Source organism: Trichosurus vulpecula, chromosome 3 (genome assembly GCF_011100635.1).
Source record: "Trichosurus vulpecula isolate mTriVul1 chromosome 3, mTriVul1.pri, whole genome shotgun sequence".
In the NCBI taxonomy this organism is placed as follows: domain Eukaryota; kingdom Metazoa; phylum Chordata; class Mammalia; order Diprotodontia; family Phalangeridae; genus Trichosurus; species Trichosurus vulpecula.
The window spans coordinates 57,583,764-57,600,914 of record NC_050575.1 but is presented as its reverse complement, the minus strand read 5'-3'; the positions used below and the strand labels follow the sequence as shown (position 1 = coordinate 57,600,914).

Sequence of the window (17,151 nt, the reverse complement as noted above, 5' to 3'; positions counted from 1 at the left end):
TGAACTCAGGACTTCCTGACTGTGAAGTGAGCTCTCCAACCCCTATGCCTTGAGTGCCTCTGATCCATAACACAGAAGAAATCATCCTACAGGCAAAACCAAATGGATGAAAATGCCTATTGTTCAAACTATGACACGCAGCTGAATGGTCAGGCTATTAAGTTAGAACAACAGTACTTATATTTGGGACAGGGATATTTGAAGAGGGATAATGAACTGGGCCCAAAATTGAATAGGAGGCAAAGGGCAAGCTGTATTTTATTGGGGAAACTCCACTGCATTTTTAATAATTCCAAGTAACTTCCTAACACAAAATTCCTCTCTTCCAATGATGCCAGATGGTGACAAGTGCTGAGACAATGCAATCTCCTAAGGATCAAATTGTTGGTGACCCAAAGGGCAATGTATAATAGGGATGCAAAGGGGACACCACATGTAAGCTGTAGCACATTTCCCATGGGACTTACATGCAACAAGGGATGTCATTAAGGAAATATATGGTTGGAAAGGATGGCTCAAGGAGCAAGAGTAAGGAATAATACAGAGCCTGAGGTGTCTGCACTAGTATCCACAAAGCAGAAAGGCATGGAGGTAGGGTTCCATTCACTGGGTAGATTCCACAAAGGCTCTGTGGGAGGACATAAACACAGCTTGCCCAGGATTGAGGAGGTGGGTAAGAGTTTGCATGTAAGCTCGTGGCAGTTTCATCCACATCAGTATAGCTTTATAGCTGGAAGGGACCTTAGGAGTCAGCTAGTTCAGCCTCTTCATTTTATAGAAGAGGAAACTGAAGACCAGAGAGGTTGAATGATTTCCCCCAAGTCACGCAGCGAGATCATGGTGAGCTGGGTTCCCGATTCCCAATCCAGCGCTCATCTTACTGCGCCATGCTGCTCTTCAACGGAACATACTCATAAGCCGTAACTTGGCCAAAACTCCAAAAGATTTTTTTTCCTATTGGGTAGTGAATGAGCAGGATAATTAGCCCCTCTGCACTATTATTTTGACACAAATATTTGAGAATCAGAGTGCATACTTCTCTAACTTCCGTCACCTCCAGCTCATTCAGGTGAATTCAGGTGGCAGGGCAAGGAAACCAGGAAGGAGGGAGGGCACCGTGATATCAGATAGGCTGAACTGCTCTGGGTGCAGCTTGGTGTCAGAATAAACAAGAACACAGAATCAAAAGAAAAGCAAGGAGGAAGGGTCATAGCAGTTACATACTATATTTATTTGAAAATAAGTTCTTTAGCCACTAGCAAATCCTTTTGGAATCATAGATTTGGAGTTGGAAGGGGCCTTTGAAGCCACCAAATCCAACACCTTCACTTTTACAAATGGGGAAACTGAAACAGAGAGACTTGTCCAGGGACCTATAGTAATTATGGGGGGGGATTTGAACCCAGGACTCCTTGACTTGAAGTCTAGTGCCCTAGCCTCTCTATCATGCTTCCCCTTGCCTTTATATTAGAGGTAAAATCTTCAACATTTCAAAATGTGTGTTGTGTTTAAAGAAAAGGAGGATTAGATGATGTAGAGGGTAGAGCGTGGGACCTGGAGCCAAGAAGATATGAGTTCAGATCCTTGCCTCAGACACTTTCCAGCTGTGTGATCCTGGGCAAGCCTTTGTTTTTCTCATCTGTCAAACAGGAATAATATGAGCACCTGCCTTACAGGGTTGCATGTAAAGTGCTTTGCAAACCTTAAAGCACTATATAAATGCTAGCTACTACGATTATTTGAAACAATCAGATTGATTCTGTGCCTTTTTAAAATTGATCCTGTTTACAATTAATTGATTTTGTCCTGTGACTGCCTATGTCATCATTCTTTGTCTCTGAATTTAATTCAGAAATTAAGCTGTCCTGTAAAGAGTTAAATTAAGAAATTCAATTCTCCCATTCTTCTGTTCTTGTGTCAAGGAAATCTGTTACCTTTGAAGAGAGCAAGTAGACACCAGGGAGTCTGGACTAGTATTTCTTCACCACCAAACTGTCCTTCAAGGATGTCCGGTTTGTTAACCAAAGAAGCGTGGCCCACTATCTCTAACCTTGTAGGTGGACTCAAACAATGAATATTTCTTAGCCACAGTAGGGAAGGAGGGGGTTGTTGTTAGCCCCTCATTCCCAATTTCCAACCAATCACGTTGTCCCAACCCCCATGATGCTGTCTACCTGTAGCCAACCGCATGGTCTTCCCCACCTACCCAACTCTGTTCGTCGTTCTCTTGTATTTCCCATAGCTATGGGAAGGCTAGTAAACCCTACCTCTGGGTCTTTGGTTATTGGGAGGTCAAAAACCCAATTTATTGATTACTGCTAGCCTAATAAATTAATCACACTTAAACTACTGTTTCTCAGTTCTCAGTTGAGTTTTCAAACGTAACATACTCTTATTATTTTAAAAATAAGATTTTACATCTTGTGGAGTGTTGTACAGCTTTCAAATACAGCCTCTTATTTCATCTTCAAAACCAAACAAACCCCTATGAGGTAAACTATGCAATATTATCGCCATTCTGTGGACGAAGAAGCTGATACTCAAAGCATTTTGGAGTTGGAAAGGCCTTGAATGTTCATCTGATACAACTTGTTTAAGCCAAAAGAGAGGAAATGATTTGCCCAAAGTGATTTTCTTAGTGACAGAGTTAGGACAGAAGACCTGAGAACACTTGGGTCTTCTAATTATCTCACATGTGTCCCCTCACATGCAGATGGTCAGGCACCCAAAGCAGCTCCTGAAAACCCTGGCTTGCTGTGGGCTCTAAAGAAACCCCACTTTCCTGGACCTGCGGAGAAGGACGGGTTCTATTCTGAGCTGCAGTCTTGTTTTCAGGCCTTGTGTCAGGCATGATTTAACAGAAAATGGTCAAGGTCACCCGTTCTACTCATCTGCCTTCTGCACTGTTAGAACAGCGTGAAAGATAAAACAGGACATATCTATCAGCTGCCAACAGAAGGGCCATCAAGTGTGTGGCGGTGTGAGGCAAAGGGATATAGTGAGAGAAGCAGTGACCTGAGAGGGGAAGACTGACTTTTTTCACTGACCCTGCCATTTAATAGGTATGTGGTTATGGACAAGACATTGCGTCTCTCTGGGCCTCAGTGTCTTCCTCTTTAAAATGAGAGCACCGTACTTGACGGTCTTTACCGTTCCTCCCAGCTTTAAAATTCTAGGATTCTACAGTATACTGGACTTATCAGTCTGGCAGATGTTGGGCAAATCACTTCATCTGTCTGGGCTTCAGTTTTCTCATCTATAAAGTGGGACTAGAAATCCCTGCATACTTTATGAGGGTGTGAGGAGGATCGAATGAGGTAGTAAATCTCATTTGTGAGGATACTTTAAAAAAGATAAAAGGATATGCAAATAAAGGATATATTATGATTGTTTGTGCATTTTTATCTGGCTATGAATTTGCTTTAAGTGCCCTAGGGTTCAGTGGGAAAAGCCAGGAGACCCAGGACTTAATTCTGACTTTGCTCTGTGACCTAAGAAGTCACTTCTCTTTTTTGGGCATCAGTCCCCTCATCTTTAAAATGAGGGGGTCACACTAGACCAATCAATTAATAAATCATCATACATCCATTAAGCCCCATGTGCCAAGTACTATGCTAGGGACTGGGAATACAGTGACAAAAATAAAACAGTCCGTGCCCTCGGGGAGCTACTGCTATCAGGGGGAGAGACAACAAATAACTATATAAACTATATAAAAATGTATTTACATATAAAATGCATTTACAAAATATAAAAATAAATACAATATAACTTGGGGAAGGAAGTGTTAGCAGGTGGAGAGACCTGAGGACAACCACTTGGGTCCCTTCTAGCTCTAAATTTATGATCCTATGATCAATTATTGACTTGATATCTGTGGAAGGTCTAGGGAATAGGAATTAATCTGTACTGATTCTGATCCCTGCCCCCCCTATATATATATATATATATATATATGTATATGTATAAACACACACATTTATAGTATGCTATACATATATTTTATATATAATATACGTTTTTCCATTATATGCTTTTATAATAAAAATACCATTTACAAGAGTGTGTTCTTGTCATTTGTCTTTTTCTATAAAAGCAAAGCTCAGAATGTGCAAGAACATAACCTCTTGTAAGGATAGGGCAGAGCTACTTCTCTGAAAACAAAGTCTGTATTTAGATTCTCTCCCAATCCATTGCTTGCTCATGTCTGAAACCCTTCTTGTTCAGTAGGGCCTGCTAGACTTGTTTGCCCCAGTCTCAAGAACATCCAGTAGAGATGGACTTTGGCCTTCTGGTGCACTAGAAGGAAAAAGCAGATTGAAAATGTATTTTCCAAAGGTATCATGGGCTGATTGGAACTGAGTGGCTTCCCCAGTCTAGCCAGATAGCAGACAGAAGTCTTTGGAATCACACTTTGGCCATCTGAAAGAATTCACCAAATAATTCATGGGGAAAACAGTGCACATCACGGGGTCTATCTTGATGTGAGATTGGCTTGGATAAAGCCAAAGAATGTAAGAAAAATCAGACGCTTAAAGGTTCCTTCCCAAGAGGAGAGGACCACCATGCATAATTCAGTTCTCTCAGAACAGACACTGATGTGATACTGCTGGTGTTCGGGGAAGAATAAAATAGCTGAACTTGTAAAAGGTGCTTAGCTCATCCCATCAGCCTTTCTCTTACTAACCCATCACAAGAGCAGTCAAGAAGCCTACAGAGTGAGAGATAATAGAAAAGCCATAAGACTCATGGTGAGAAAAAAGAATCAACCAGGGCATGGGTCCCAAAACCATGTCAACATTTGGCATGATCCTGAGTAAAAAATAAATTAATGCTAAGGTTTTCACAAATGAAGACTGAACGGCCACTATTTGAGGAGGCGATGGAGTACAGTGGGAAAACAACTGAACAGGGAATTAGGAGCCACAGGTTCTAGTCCCAGTTCTTCCATTTTTCAGCTGTGTATGTGACCTTGGAACGGGTCACTCAACATCTCTGCGTCTCAGTTTCCATATCTGAAGGGTAGGACTAATGATCTGCCTACATTATTAGGTTGTTGTAAGCCAATGAGGTAATCTATCTCATTTGTGAAGTTACTTTTAAAAGGGATGTTAAGGGATAAGGTATATTATGATTCCTCTGTGGAGAAGAGGCCCACCAGTCCTGCCATCATCCACCTTGACTGCTCAAGTCCAAGAGCCATAGGAACAGCAATGTCGTTGCTTCCTCTCCATACATCAGTGTCCCTGCTTCCACCCTGGCCCCACAGCCACCATCTAGGCAAGAAACTCTTGCAGAGATGAGACTTGGCAATTGCCTCTTGAGGTGCTGCAGCCCTCACCGACTCAGTGGCGACAGCTACTTAAGACCCAGAAAAGAAAGTTCTTGATAACCAAACTCCCTGGTCCCATATCAGAGAAAGGAAGGAGGGAAACAAGCATTTATAAAGCACCATATCGTATGCCAGACACTGTGCCGAGAGCTTTACAAATATTATCTCATTTGATTCTCACAACAATCCTGGGATGCAGATGCTATTATTATCCCCACTTTACAGTTGAGGAAACTGAGGCAAACAGTTAAGTGACTTGCCTAGTAAGTGTCTGAGGCTGGATTTGAACTTAGTGTACCACCAAACTGTCTGATGTGGTTTTTAATCAATGGAAATGAAATAAAAGAAGATAATTACCCTTTGCCTTGCCCCTTACATCCTCGGAACCTCTGTGAACTTTCCATCTACCCAAGCTGAAACTGCCTCTTTTAGAATGTAAGCTCCTGGAATGTAGAGGATATATCCCCAGTGCTTAGCACATATTAAACAATTAATAAATACTTTTTCATTTATTCTTTATTATGATTAGTAGGTGCATTCCTATCTGGCTGTGAGTTTGCACAGGGTTAAAAGCAGCACAGCTGGTAGAGAGAGTGCTGGGCCTGAAGTCAAGAAGAACTGGTTTCAAATCCCACCTCAGATACTTACTAGCTGTGTCTCTGGGCAAGTCAATTTACTCTTTCTGAGTTTCGATTTTCTTATCTGTAAAATGAGGGGGTTGGACTTGGTGACCTCTTTGGTCTCTTCCAGCTCTAAATCTATGATCTTACAGTTCATTTGTCCCAGAATTTAAGGGAATCCTCTTGTCTCTGCCAGAGGGTGTGAATAAGAAATCTACAAGGTTTTTTTTTTCAGTTAAAACACCTGTATGCTAATTCTACCCATTACCCAGAAGCATATATTTCATAATTTATTAGCATTAGAAGTGGGGGAATGGGGGAAGAGAAAGAGGAGGGAGAGGAAATCAATTTGAAAGTGGGAAAAAATACCCAATCCTTTTCAAACAGGCGATAAATAAATGATTACCCTGTGCTTTGAAATTAGAGGTCATATTAAAAACTGATGCTCAGCTCTCTAGGCTCAGGTGTTATCTGGAAAATCCAGTTTAAAACTCAAATAAATAAAAGAACAATGTATCTTCCTTTGAAGTTTCATCTCTATTACCAAATCTCATCATAAGTGTTAAATGATTAAGGAAACTTGGAGTAACTTTGTGATTATAGTGACCTTGTAATTATTGCCAGAATCTCTTTTACTGCACATACAGCCCACAGAAGTATGCACACACAGGCGGGCTCTAGGCCACAAAACATCCAAATTTGGCAAATTGATTGATTAGGGATTATCATAAAGGATCCAAGAGAACTATTATGAAGGCATCTAACCACAATTTCATCACTCGTTAAATTACTAACATTACTAACAAATGTATTTAAGATCAAAGCATCTGGGTTGTAATCCCAGTTCTACTGGGTTACCTGTGTGATTTTGGACACATCACTTAACCTCTTTGGGCCTCAGTTTCCTCATCTATAAGATGAGGTCTGAGGAAATGGACTGGATCAACATTAAGATCCCTGCCAGCTATAAGTCTATTGGACAAAATTAGTCACTTTATTCCTTTATATGTATAAGGCCTTTCCATTAATTAAAAAAAAACCATTCCTTTCTAGTTTACCTATGTGTGCACGGGATACTACTCACCATGCTCATCAAGTAAAATGTTGTCAGGCTTCATGTCCCTAGAAACAGAAAAGAGAAAGTTTCATTTAAAAAAACAACAACAAAAATAAACATTGAACCAAGGTCTCCCATGATGCATCTTAAGAACAAGAACATAAAGGTTCATGGGAGCATCGCTATGTTCTGGAGGAGAAGTGGTGACAATGAACGAATTCTTATCTCCATACCCCTTCCTTACACCCTCCATGCAATTCACTGATCCTCAAAAAAGGCAAAAAAAAAACCCAAACCTTGGTCAACTTTATTTGGATTTCAGCAGCTTGAGGCCACAGAGGGAGAGTATTTATTTAATTTGCCTTCCTATGCCCCCACAGAATGCCATGTACCAGTGGCTATTTAATAAATACTATTCCACTTAAGGTTGAAAATGAGATTTGGGGCTATTTATCTCAGCCAGTATCTTAGTCTAAGCACTTCTGTGAGGTCCATAGAAGGGAACATGATTCTTCCATATCTATGAAGGAAATGATTCGTCTAAAGGGAAAAAAATAAAAACTTCATTGACTTCAAAATTCTCATGAAACCTGTGATTAAAAAAAATCTGGCAATCAGCAAAGAGAATTTTCCCTCTCCACCAGTCCCTACTTCTACACCCTCAGACTTTTTACCTCCCAACCCTCACCATCAGCAAAGTCCTTTGACCCAAATGCAGAGCAGTCATTTTGAAACAAGGTTCCCTAAAGTTGTCTTTATATTGCTGGAATAAAGCTGCTTTGTGCTACCTGAGCAATCACAGAACAAGGCTTTTGGGGCTTTCTTTTTCCAGAATAAATAGATTACAATAGATATCTTGTGCCTTACATAAAATGTACTCTAGAAAAAGAAAGCCCCAAGGAGCTAACATTCTGCTTAGGGCAGTGCTATACTAGGTACCTAAATAAATGTAGAAGATATTTCTGCAGAGTTATTTCACCTCTAAGGGAGTGCCAAAGGACCTTGGAAATCCCCATAGAGGGAAATCGAAAAATAAAACACAAGGAAGTAAAATTATCCTTATCCTGTCCAAGATAGAAGACAGGAATGAGATTTGCATGGGCATATAACTCTAGGGTTCTTTTTTTCTTTGTCTTGCCCTTGAGAGACTTCCTGGCTGTCATGTTGAGAACAGGGAGTTGGCTGCCTCTGCAACTGGGCTGAGCCTGTAAGATTCAGTATTCTTGTGTTTCTGGGAGGAACTGGAGTACAGTGGCCTCCATTGGAGCTGGGGTAGCTGATTCTCTTGTAGGTGAGCAGGTGCTGACTTTTGCTTTGGGGATTGCCCGACTATAGATGTCACAAGATGTCACAGCCTGAGACTTTTTCTGCCAGTGGTTAAGATAAGAATCTGTGGCACCAGGTGATAGGCGCAGTGGAAAAACAAACCCACACCAAAAGTGAGTCTAGGATGGCTGAGATGAGTAGCTTTTGAAAAACCATAAGCTGGTGGGATGGAGAAGCCTGTTTCCTTCCACATACTTCCCTTGCTTTCCCTTTGGTATAGTAACCCTGAGATGAGTCCTCTGGCAACCCTTTCTTTAATCCTTTCCCTGCCCTATAGGAGCTGGTATATGGTATAGGAGCTGGTGGTTCAAGACAACTGCCCAGGTACCACAAAGAGCACAAAGGATAAGCAAGGGGGAGTTTAGGGACATGGAGGTAGAGAACTCTACTCTACTTCCAGGTCTGCTGAACATTTCCCATTTAATTTGAATTATACAAATGTTAGCTATTATTATTATTCCATAGAATGTAATCGAATTACACAGAATGTTGAGAGGAGGGATTGTTGATTATCAATTGACTTTTGCTATGTTCAATAAATGATGTAGCAACAGTATAGTGAATGTTTGTGCCACATGAATGTGAGTACTAGTTTGTTGGCGAGTCCAGAGGTGGAGGGAAGGAGGGACTAGAGCCATAGATTTCCTATTTTAAATAGTTTCAGTGATATTTCATATCAATCCCTAGCTTAAATGCCAAATCTTACTAGTGCCCTCCTTGCATGGCTCAGCAGCCATTCTGTGGGGTGGGGAGGTGGGGGTGAGAACAAGGGTTGAGGGTTGGATAGAGCAGTATTCTAAGCATTTAAAGGCTACTACTGGTGGCTACTGCAGATATTGCAACCTTTTGGGAAACTATACCTGATATGTGTGCCAGGGAGGAAATGAGGTGGCTTCCTGGGCTAGTAGGTCAAGAAGAGTGTCACCTGATGTACAACTCAGATATGACTGCTCCTCACTGGATATTTAATAAAGTGACATACTGCCTTTCTGCAGGCTTAAGGAAGGCAGTGCATGAACTGTACTGGATTTCTACTTCAGTGCTGCACGTGCCTCATGGAATGCACACAAGGTGGTCCATGTACACTATATTTGTAAGGTAAGTAAATGTGGAATATATGCAAAAGAAACACAAAGTCACTTTGGTGTGTGTGAGCACCAAGAACTGAGAGAATCAAGAAAACTTGTAGGAGGTGACACAAACTGAGTCTTGAAGGGAACTAAGGGTTCCAAGAGGCAGAGGTGAGGAGGTGGGATGAGCACTCCGGGCATGAGGGACAATCTATGCAAGGCACGAGAAAAGGAGATGGAATGTCTTGTATAGGGAAAGCATGTATACTTCTTATGGAAAACCTTTGTTTTATTTGGTGGGACTTTGGAATTGTCAAACAGATGTACTCCTAGCTGAATTGTAAACCTCATTTTTGCAAGAGGCAAATTAACTCTTTCAGGACTCCAAGACGGATCATATAGTTTAAAACTGTGAAGAATACTAGTAGAACTTCCTTATTATTTGAGTCTTGAATATCTGTGGGTTCAAAGCCCAATGCTTACTACCTGTGTCACCTTGGGTAAATCACTTAACTTCCTTGGGCCTCAGTTTCTTCATTTATAAAATGAGGGGATGGAACTCAAGGGCCTTTGAGGTTCCCTCCAGTTCTGGACCAATGATTTTAAATTCACAACCTAAAGACTTACTACCTGTGAGATCCAGGGCAAATAACTTCTCTGGGTTTCAGTTTCCTCATCTGTAAAATATGGGGGTTGGACTAGAAGGCCTACTGAGGTCCATTCCAGATCTTATCAGTCATTTGTTCTTTATTTAATAGGATGAGAAAAAGATATGTATTCAGGGGAATAGCAAGCAAAAACACTTTGGCTAGAGAATGAGGTTGGAACTAAATTATGGAAGACCTTGCATGCTAGGTTAGGTGGGTAACTTGATGTAGAAGGTGGTTGGGGAGCCATGGAAAGCCTTTTAGTGGGGAAGCAACATGACTGTTTGACAAGGTTTTAAAGTCTGCATTCATGCTGGGAAAGCCTGAAGGCAAAGAGATCAGTTAGAAGGCCATTGTGGGAGTCCAGACAATTTTGAAATAATAAAGCCCTGAAGTAAAGTGAGGGAAATAGGAATGCGGAGAAGACAATGGATTTGGAAGTGATCTGTCCCTTCTTTCTCAGTAAAATGCCTTGGTAAAGTAGGAAGTAAGATTATTTACAAAGAGTGAAAGGGTGCAAAGAGTGGGATTGGAGAATTGAAGAAAACTGAAAAAGTTTTGCATTGACTCATATTGGCACATGTGTTAAGGCAAAAGTACATCAGGTAAAGAGATGCTTTGCTTTGAGACTAAAGACATTTTGATAAAGGGTTCCGATAAGTAAATATGAACAATATCAGTAGCAATATCCCTTATTCATATTGAACATGAAAAGATAAGATTTGTAATAAAAGGAGGGAATTACTTTTGAAGCTATACTAAAATGATCAAAGATTAAGATCTAACCCTGTAGGAATAAAACTGAAGGGAGCGTAGCAGTTTTATTTATCTACTAAAGCACCTTGGGAGAAAATAAATGAAAAAGAGTTTTGATTATTGAAATTCCTGCTGGAACAAGTTGAGGCCTTTGATTTCTCAACACTGGTCTCCTTTTTCCTCTCTTTGTAACTCAGTCAGATATAAAAAATTGAACAAACTGCAAAGAAAATGTTTGTTTTAAGTCTAAATAATAAGATTTTGGGGAAAAATGCAACATGAATCTTATTGAATTGGCAAGCTAGCTGAGGCAAAAGTAGACTGAACAAAAAAGAGGAATGAATCATTCATTCATTCAAAATAATTTGTTGAATGCCTGCTATGTGGGAGGTACCGTATTAGGGGCTATGGAGGAAGATACAGCTTATTAAGATTGTATATAATTTATGACAATAGTCTCAAGAATAGAAAATGTCTGCTTTCTGAGGATCCACTTAGCCAAGTTGAGCAAGGCTCATCACCAAGAGGCCAGTCACTTAGTGCTGATTATTTTGGCTTTTGGTGACCCATAAAAAGAAGTAAAATAGAAAATATCTCTCAGTCAGTCCGTTGTGTGATCCCACTCATTTCTACACTTATGGTTGCAAAATGTTGGGAAAAAAATAGTCAAGTAAAAAGCATTTATTAAGTGCCTACTATGTATCAGGTACTGTGCAAAGTGTTCAGGATAAAAAGAAAGGCTCCCAATTCTTAAGGATCTCGTAGTTTAATAGCCTCTCACCAGACCCAATCCAGCCAGGTAGGAAGGTTGCTTTAGCACTCCATTACCACCAAGCTGAGTAACATGGTTAGCATACTCCCTCCTCTTCATCTTTAGAATCCTTCAAAGTTGACTTCCGGGGGTGGAGCCAAGAAGGCAGCTGGAAAGCAGGGACTTGCGTGAGCTCCCCACCATGTCCCTCCAAAAACCTATAAAAATGGCTCTGAACAAATTCTAGAACTGCAGAACGCACAAAATAGCAGAGGGAAGCAGGGATCCAGCCCAGGACAGCCTGGATGATTGCTGGATGAGGTCTATCGCACACGGAGTGGAGGGGAGCAGAGCTCAGCGTGGGAGGCAGCAGGACCAACCAGACCAGGAGCCGGGCAGGACAGGCCCTAGCAACCTGAATCAGTGAGCTGTGGCAGTTACCAGACTTCTCAACCCACAAACGCCAAAGACAACAGAGAAGGTTAGTGGGAAAAGCTGCGGGGACAGAGTTCGTGGTTTGGCCACTGCCCCAGGGGCAGTGGGGGAGGTGCAGCTACAGAACTACAGTTGCAGTTTCTTCTGGCCCCAGGCCCACGTGGTGGGAGGAATTAAGTGCAGTCAGAGCAGGAGTGCAGAGCCTGCTGAAGATTTGCATCAGGTCCGGGTTGGTGGTTCTTGAGGAAGGAGGAGTGCTGCTGTGGCAGAGCTGGCTGTATAGAAATAGCTCTGAAATCAACGGTGCATCCCCTCAAGCTTGGAACAAAGTACTCTTTGCTCTACAAGCAGTCCTACCCCCACGAAAAACTCAAAGGTCAAGTAAGTTGGCTGGGAACATGCCCAGGCAGCGAAAACACACTCAGATTCAGTCTCAGACTTTGGAATCCTTCTTTGGTGACAAAAAAGACCAAAACATATGCCTTGAAGAAGTCAACAAAGTCCAACAGCCTACACCAAAAGCCTCCAAGAAAAACATGAACTGGTCTCAGGCCATGGAAGAGCTCAAAAAGGATTTGGAAAAGCAAGTTAGAGAAGTAGAGGAAAAATTGGGATGAGAAATGAGAATGATGCAAGAAAACAATGAAAAACAAGTCAATGACTTGCTAAAGGAGACCCAAAGAAATACTGAAAAAAATATTGAAGAAAACAACACTTTAAAAAATAGACTAACTCAAATGTCAAAAGAGCTCCCAAAAGCCAATGAGGAGAAGAATGCCTTGAAAGGCAGAATTAGCCAAATGGAAAAGGAGGTCCAAAAGACCACTGAAGAAAATACTACCTTAAAAATTAGATTGGAGCAGGTGGAAGCTAGTGACTTGATGGGAAATCAAGATATTATAAAACAGAACCAAAGGAATGAAAAAATGGAAGACAATGTGAAATATCTCATTGGAAAAACCACTGACCTAGAAAATAGATCCAGGAGAGATAATTCAAAAATTATTGGACTACCTGAAAGCCATGATCAAAAAAAGAGCCTAGATATCATCTTTCAAGAAATTATCAAGGAGAATTGCCCTGATATTCTAGAGCCAGAGGGTAAAATAGATATTGAAAGAATCCATAGATCACCTCCTCAAATAGATCCCAAAAAGAAAACTCCTAGGAACATTGTCGCCAAATTCCAGAGCTCCCAGGTCAAGGAGAAAATACTGCAAGCAACCAGAAAGAAACAATTTGAATATTGTGGAAAAACAATCAGGATAACAGAGGATCTGGCAGCTTCCACATTAAGGGACTGAAGGGCTTGGAATATGCTATTCCGGAGGTCAACGGAGCTAGGACTAAAACCAAGAGTCACCTACTCAGCAAAACTGAGTATCATGCTCCAAGGCAAAATATGGATTTTCAATAAAATAGAGGACTTTCAAGCTTTCTCAGTGAAAAGACCAGAGCTGAATAGAAAATTTGACTTTCAAACACAAGAATCAAGAGAAGCATGAAAAGGTAAATAAGAAAGAGAAATCATAAGGGATTTACTAAAGTTGAACTGTTTTGTTTACATTCCTACATAGAAAGATGATGTGTATGATTCATGAGACCTCAATATCATAGTAGCTGAAAGGAATATATATATATATATATATATATATATATATGTGTGTGTGTGTGTGTGTGTGTGTGTGTGTGTGTATACATATATATACATATGTGTGTGTCTATGTATGTATATGTGTAGATATAAATACATACACACACACACACACACACAAAGGGCACAGGGTGAGTTGAATATGAAGGGATGATATCTAAAAAAATAAAATCAATTTAAGGGATAAGAGAGGAATATATTGAGAGAGGGAGAAAGGGAAAGATAGAATGGGGTAAATTATCTCGCATAAAAGTGGCAAGAAAAAGTGGTTCTGTAAGAAGGGAAGAGGGAGCAGGTGACGGGGAATGAGTAAATCTTGCTCTCATTGGATTTGACCTGAGGAGGGAATACCATACACACTCAATTGGGTATCTTACCCCACAGGAAAGAAGGGGGAAGAAGATAAAAAAGGGGGGATTACAGATGGGGGGGCAGATGGGGGGAGGAGGTAATACAAAACAAACACTTTCGAAAAGGGACAGGGTCAAGGGAGAAAATCCCATAAAGGGGGATAGGTTAGGAAGGAGCAAAACATAGTTAATCTTTCACAACATGAGTATTGTGGAAGGATTTTACATAATGATACGCATGTGGCCTATGTTGAATTGCTTGTCTTCTTAGGGAGGGTTTGTGGGGAGGGAAGAGGGGAGAGAATTTGGAACTCAAAGTTTTAAAAACAGATGTTCAAAAACAACAACAACAAAAAAAGTTTTTTCATGCAACTAGGAAATAAGATACACAGGCAATGGGGAATAGAAATTTATCTTGCCCTACAAAAGAAGAAGGGAAAGGGAGGGCAGTGGGGTGACAGATGGGAGGGCTGACTGGGGAACGGGGCAACCAGAATATATGCCATCTTGGAGTGGGGGAAGGGTAGAAACAGGGAGAAAATTTGTAATTCAAACTCTTGTGAAAATCAATGCTGAAAACTAAATATATTAAATAAATTTTTTTAAAAAAGAATCCTTCAGAGTTGCAAGTTTTGCAGGCAAAAACTTGCTACCCCTACTACTACTCTCTAACCCCTTATCCCTATCCACTTCAGCCCTATACCTCATGAGAACCTTTCCAATCTTCCCCTCCCCTTCCATTGTGCCCTACAGAATTCAGTTCTATTGAAGAAACTTCCCTTCCTATTAGACCTCTTCTTTTCATACTGCTTCTATTTTCTCACACTAAATGGACATCTGGCTTCCCCAGAAGATACTGTGTCCCCTGATCAACCTCTCCATTATTGGATGGATCTTTTCTTGTGTTCCCTGACACACTGGCCAAGAGTATGGATAGGCAAAGCCCTTGTTCCTCTTTCTAGACTCTCCTTCTCTGCTGCCATAACTCAGTATTCAGATCTTACTATCTACCGATCAGTTCCCAGGCTCCTCTTTCCTTTAAAAACTTTTTGTTGGTCTTTTTTCTTTCTCTTTAGATTGCTGTTGTAATACTATATATTGATTTCCTGCTTGTCTTTACTTCACTCTGTATATGTTCACATGTCATATGTCTTCTTGTGCTTATTGGCATTATCCACATTCATCTTTACTTGCAGTGCAGTAATATTCCATTACGCTCATATGCCACAATTTGTTTTACCATTCCCCAATAGATGAGCATTAACCTTATTTCCAGTTCTTTGCTATCACAAAAGGGCTGCTACAAATATTTTAGTGTATATGGACACTGTTCTGTCTTTGACCTTCTTGAGGGTATATACTAAATAGTGTCTCTCTCCTTTCTCAAGTTTAGCATCTGGTTCAGTCATCTCCATCCTCACCCTTGCTCTTATTTTGGGGCCTTCGATATATTTATCAATATCTTCTCAAATGCTTTGGACTCCAAGTTAATTTCTACAGCTTATATGACATGTACTTTCTCTCTACCTCAGTTACACAGGGAGAGCTATATATTTTATCCTACCATTGCCCATAACTGTTCAACCTTCCTGATCCCAAACCCAGATATTCCTTTCTCTGATCTTAATTTCCTATACTTCCATCACTCCAATCTCTCTCTCTCTCTATTTCTCTCTCTATTTCTCTCTCTCTATTTCTCTCTCTCTCTCTATTTCTCTCTCTCTCTATTTCTCTCTCTCTCTCTCTCTCTCTCTCTCTCTCTCTGTCTCTGTCTGTCTCTGTCTCTGTCTCTCTTTCTCCTTTCTGTGCCTACCATGGTTTCAGTTATCATCTCTAGGCAGATGATGTCAAAATCTACATATCCAGGCCTCCTGACCTCCAGTCCTGTGGGTCTGTTTGACACCTCCACCTGAATGTCCCAAAGCTATCTGAAATCCATTATTTCTTCCCAAGTTGACTCTTCCTTTCAAATGTTCTGCTTTCTATTAAGGGTACCACTATCCTTCTAGTTATCCAGTTTTACAATCTCAGAATCACCTTTGACCCTTCTCTCTTCCTTAAGGCCAAGGTCTCCCACTGTATCTGCGGTCATCTCCAGTCATCGTGAACTATATTTTGCCACTGGACCCAGATGGCTCTGGAGGAAAGAGTGAGACTGGTGACTTTGAACAGCCCTGCCTCACCTAAATCCAATTCATTTGCAAGTCATGACATCACCATCCCCGATGTCATGGTCCTCAAGAATGAAGGACAGACAACAATACAACCACAACAACACCCTCCTATATCCAGTCAATTGCCAACCATTCTCATTCCTTCCGTGTCTACTTACAACACCTAAGTGCAGTGTTCTAAACAGAGCTGATCCTCTATAACATGGTCAGCTGACAGAGAAGCAGAATGGTAGGGTGGAAAGAGCCCTGGACATTGGGTCAGTGGACTCTGGGCTTGGCCACTGCTAGCTTATAACTCAGGCAAGCCTCAATAAAATGAATGGGGTAGATCTGTACATCTCTAGTTCTAACACCTTGTTATTCTGTATCTATGAGTCTTGTTGGGAATCACGGAGGTGGAAAGACACACACCTCTCTGGCTGCAAAAACCCTTAATTACATCTCTTTATTTGCAGGATATGAAAGAGCCAGTTCTCTCTGATTTGGCTGATTCTCTCTAAGGGAAGTTTAACCAACATGGAAAGGTAACACTCTCTGAGGCAGAGAACAAGATGTAACTGATATATCTACTGGACCCACTTGAATGACTTTACAAGACATTAGCTGAGTTTAATAGGCTAATTACATGAATTCTGCACCCACTCTGGAACCACATCCCCCAGCAATCTGATACAGGACATGAAAACTGTGAAACAGAAGATTAATGTGTCTGTCCCGAAATCTACCTTTCTAAGTGCCTTTCCCTGTTCTCTGTGAGATATAAAGAGGCACATTTAGTATGTCTCATCTTTAATTCAATTCAATAAACATTTATTAAACACCTGCTATGTGCCAGGCACTGTGCTAAGTACTTTACGAATTTTACCTCATTTGATCCTCACGACAACTCTGGGAGAGTTGCTATTATCATTTCCATTTTACATTGAGAAAATTGAGGCAGACAGAGGTAAAATGACTTACCCCAGGACACATAGCTATG

At 40.9% G+C, this 17,151-nt stretch overlaps 1 protein-coding gene across 1 annotated transcript in view; it reads right to left on the bottom strand.

The window, feature by feature from the left end:
- STK32A (serine/threonine kinase 32A) overlaps nucleotides 1-17,151 on the bottom strand; it is a 171,061-nt gene that overhangs the window by 58,213 nt on the left and 95,697 nt on the right. The window contains exon 6 of the mRNA XM_036752772.1: nucleotides 7,037-7,074. Coding sequence (XP_036608667.1) covers nucleotides 7,037-7,074 — 38 coding nt within the window. The remainder of the gene's footprint in view (nucleotides 1-7,036; nucleotides 7,075-17,151) is intronic.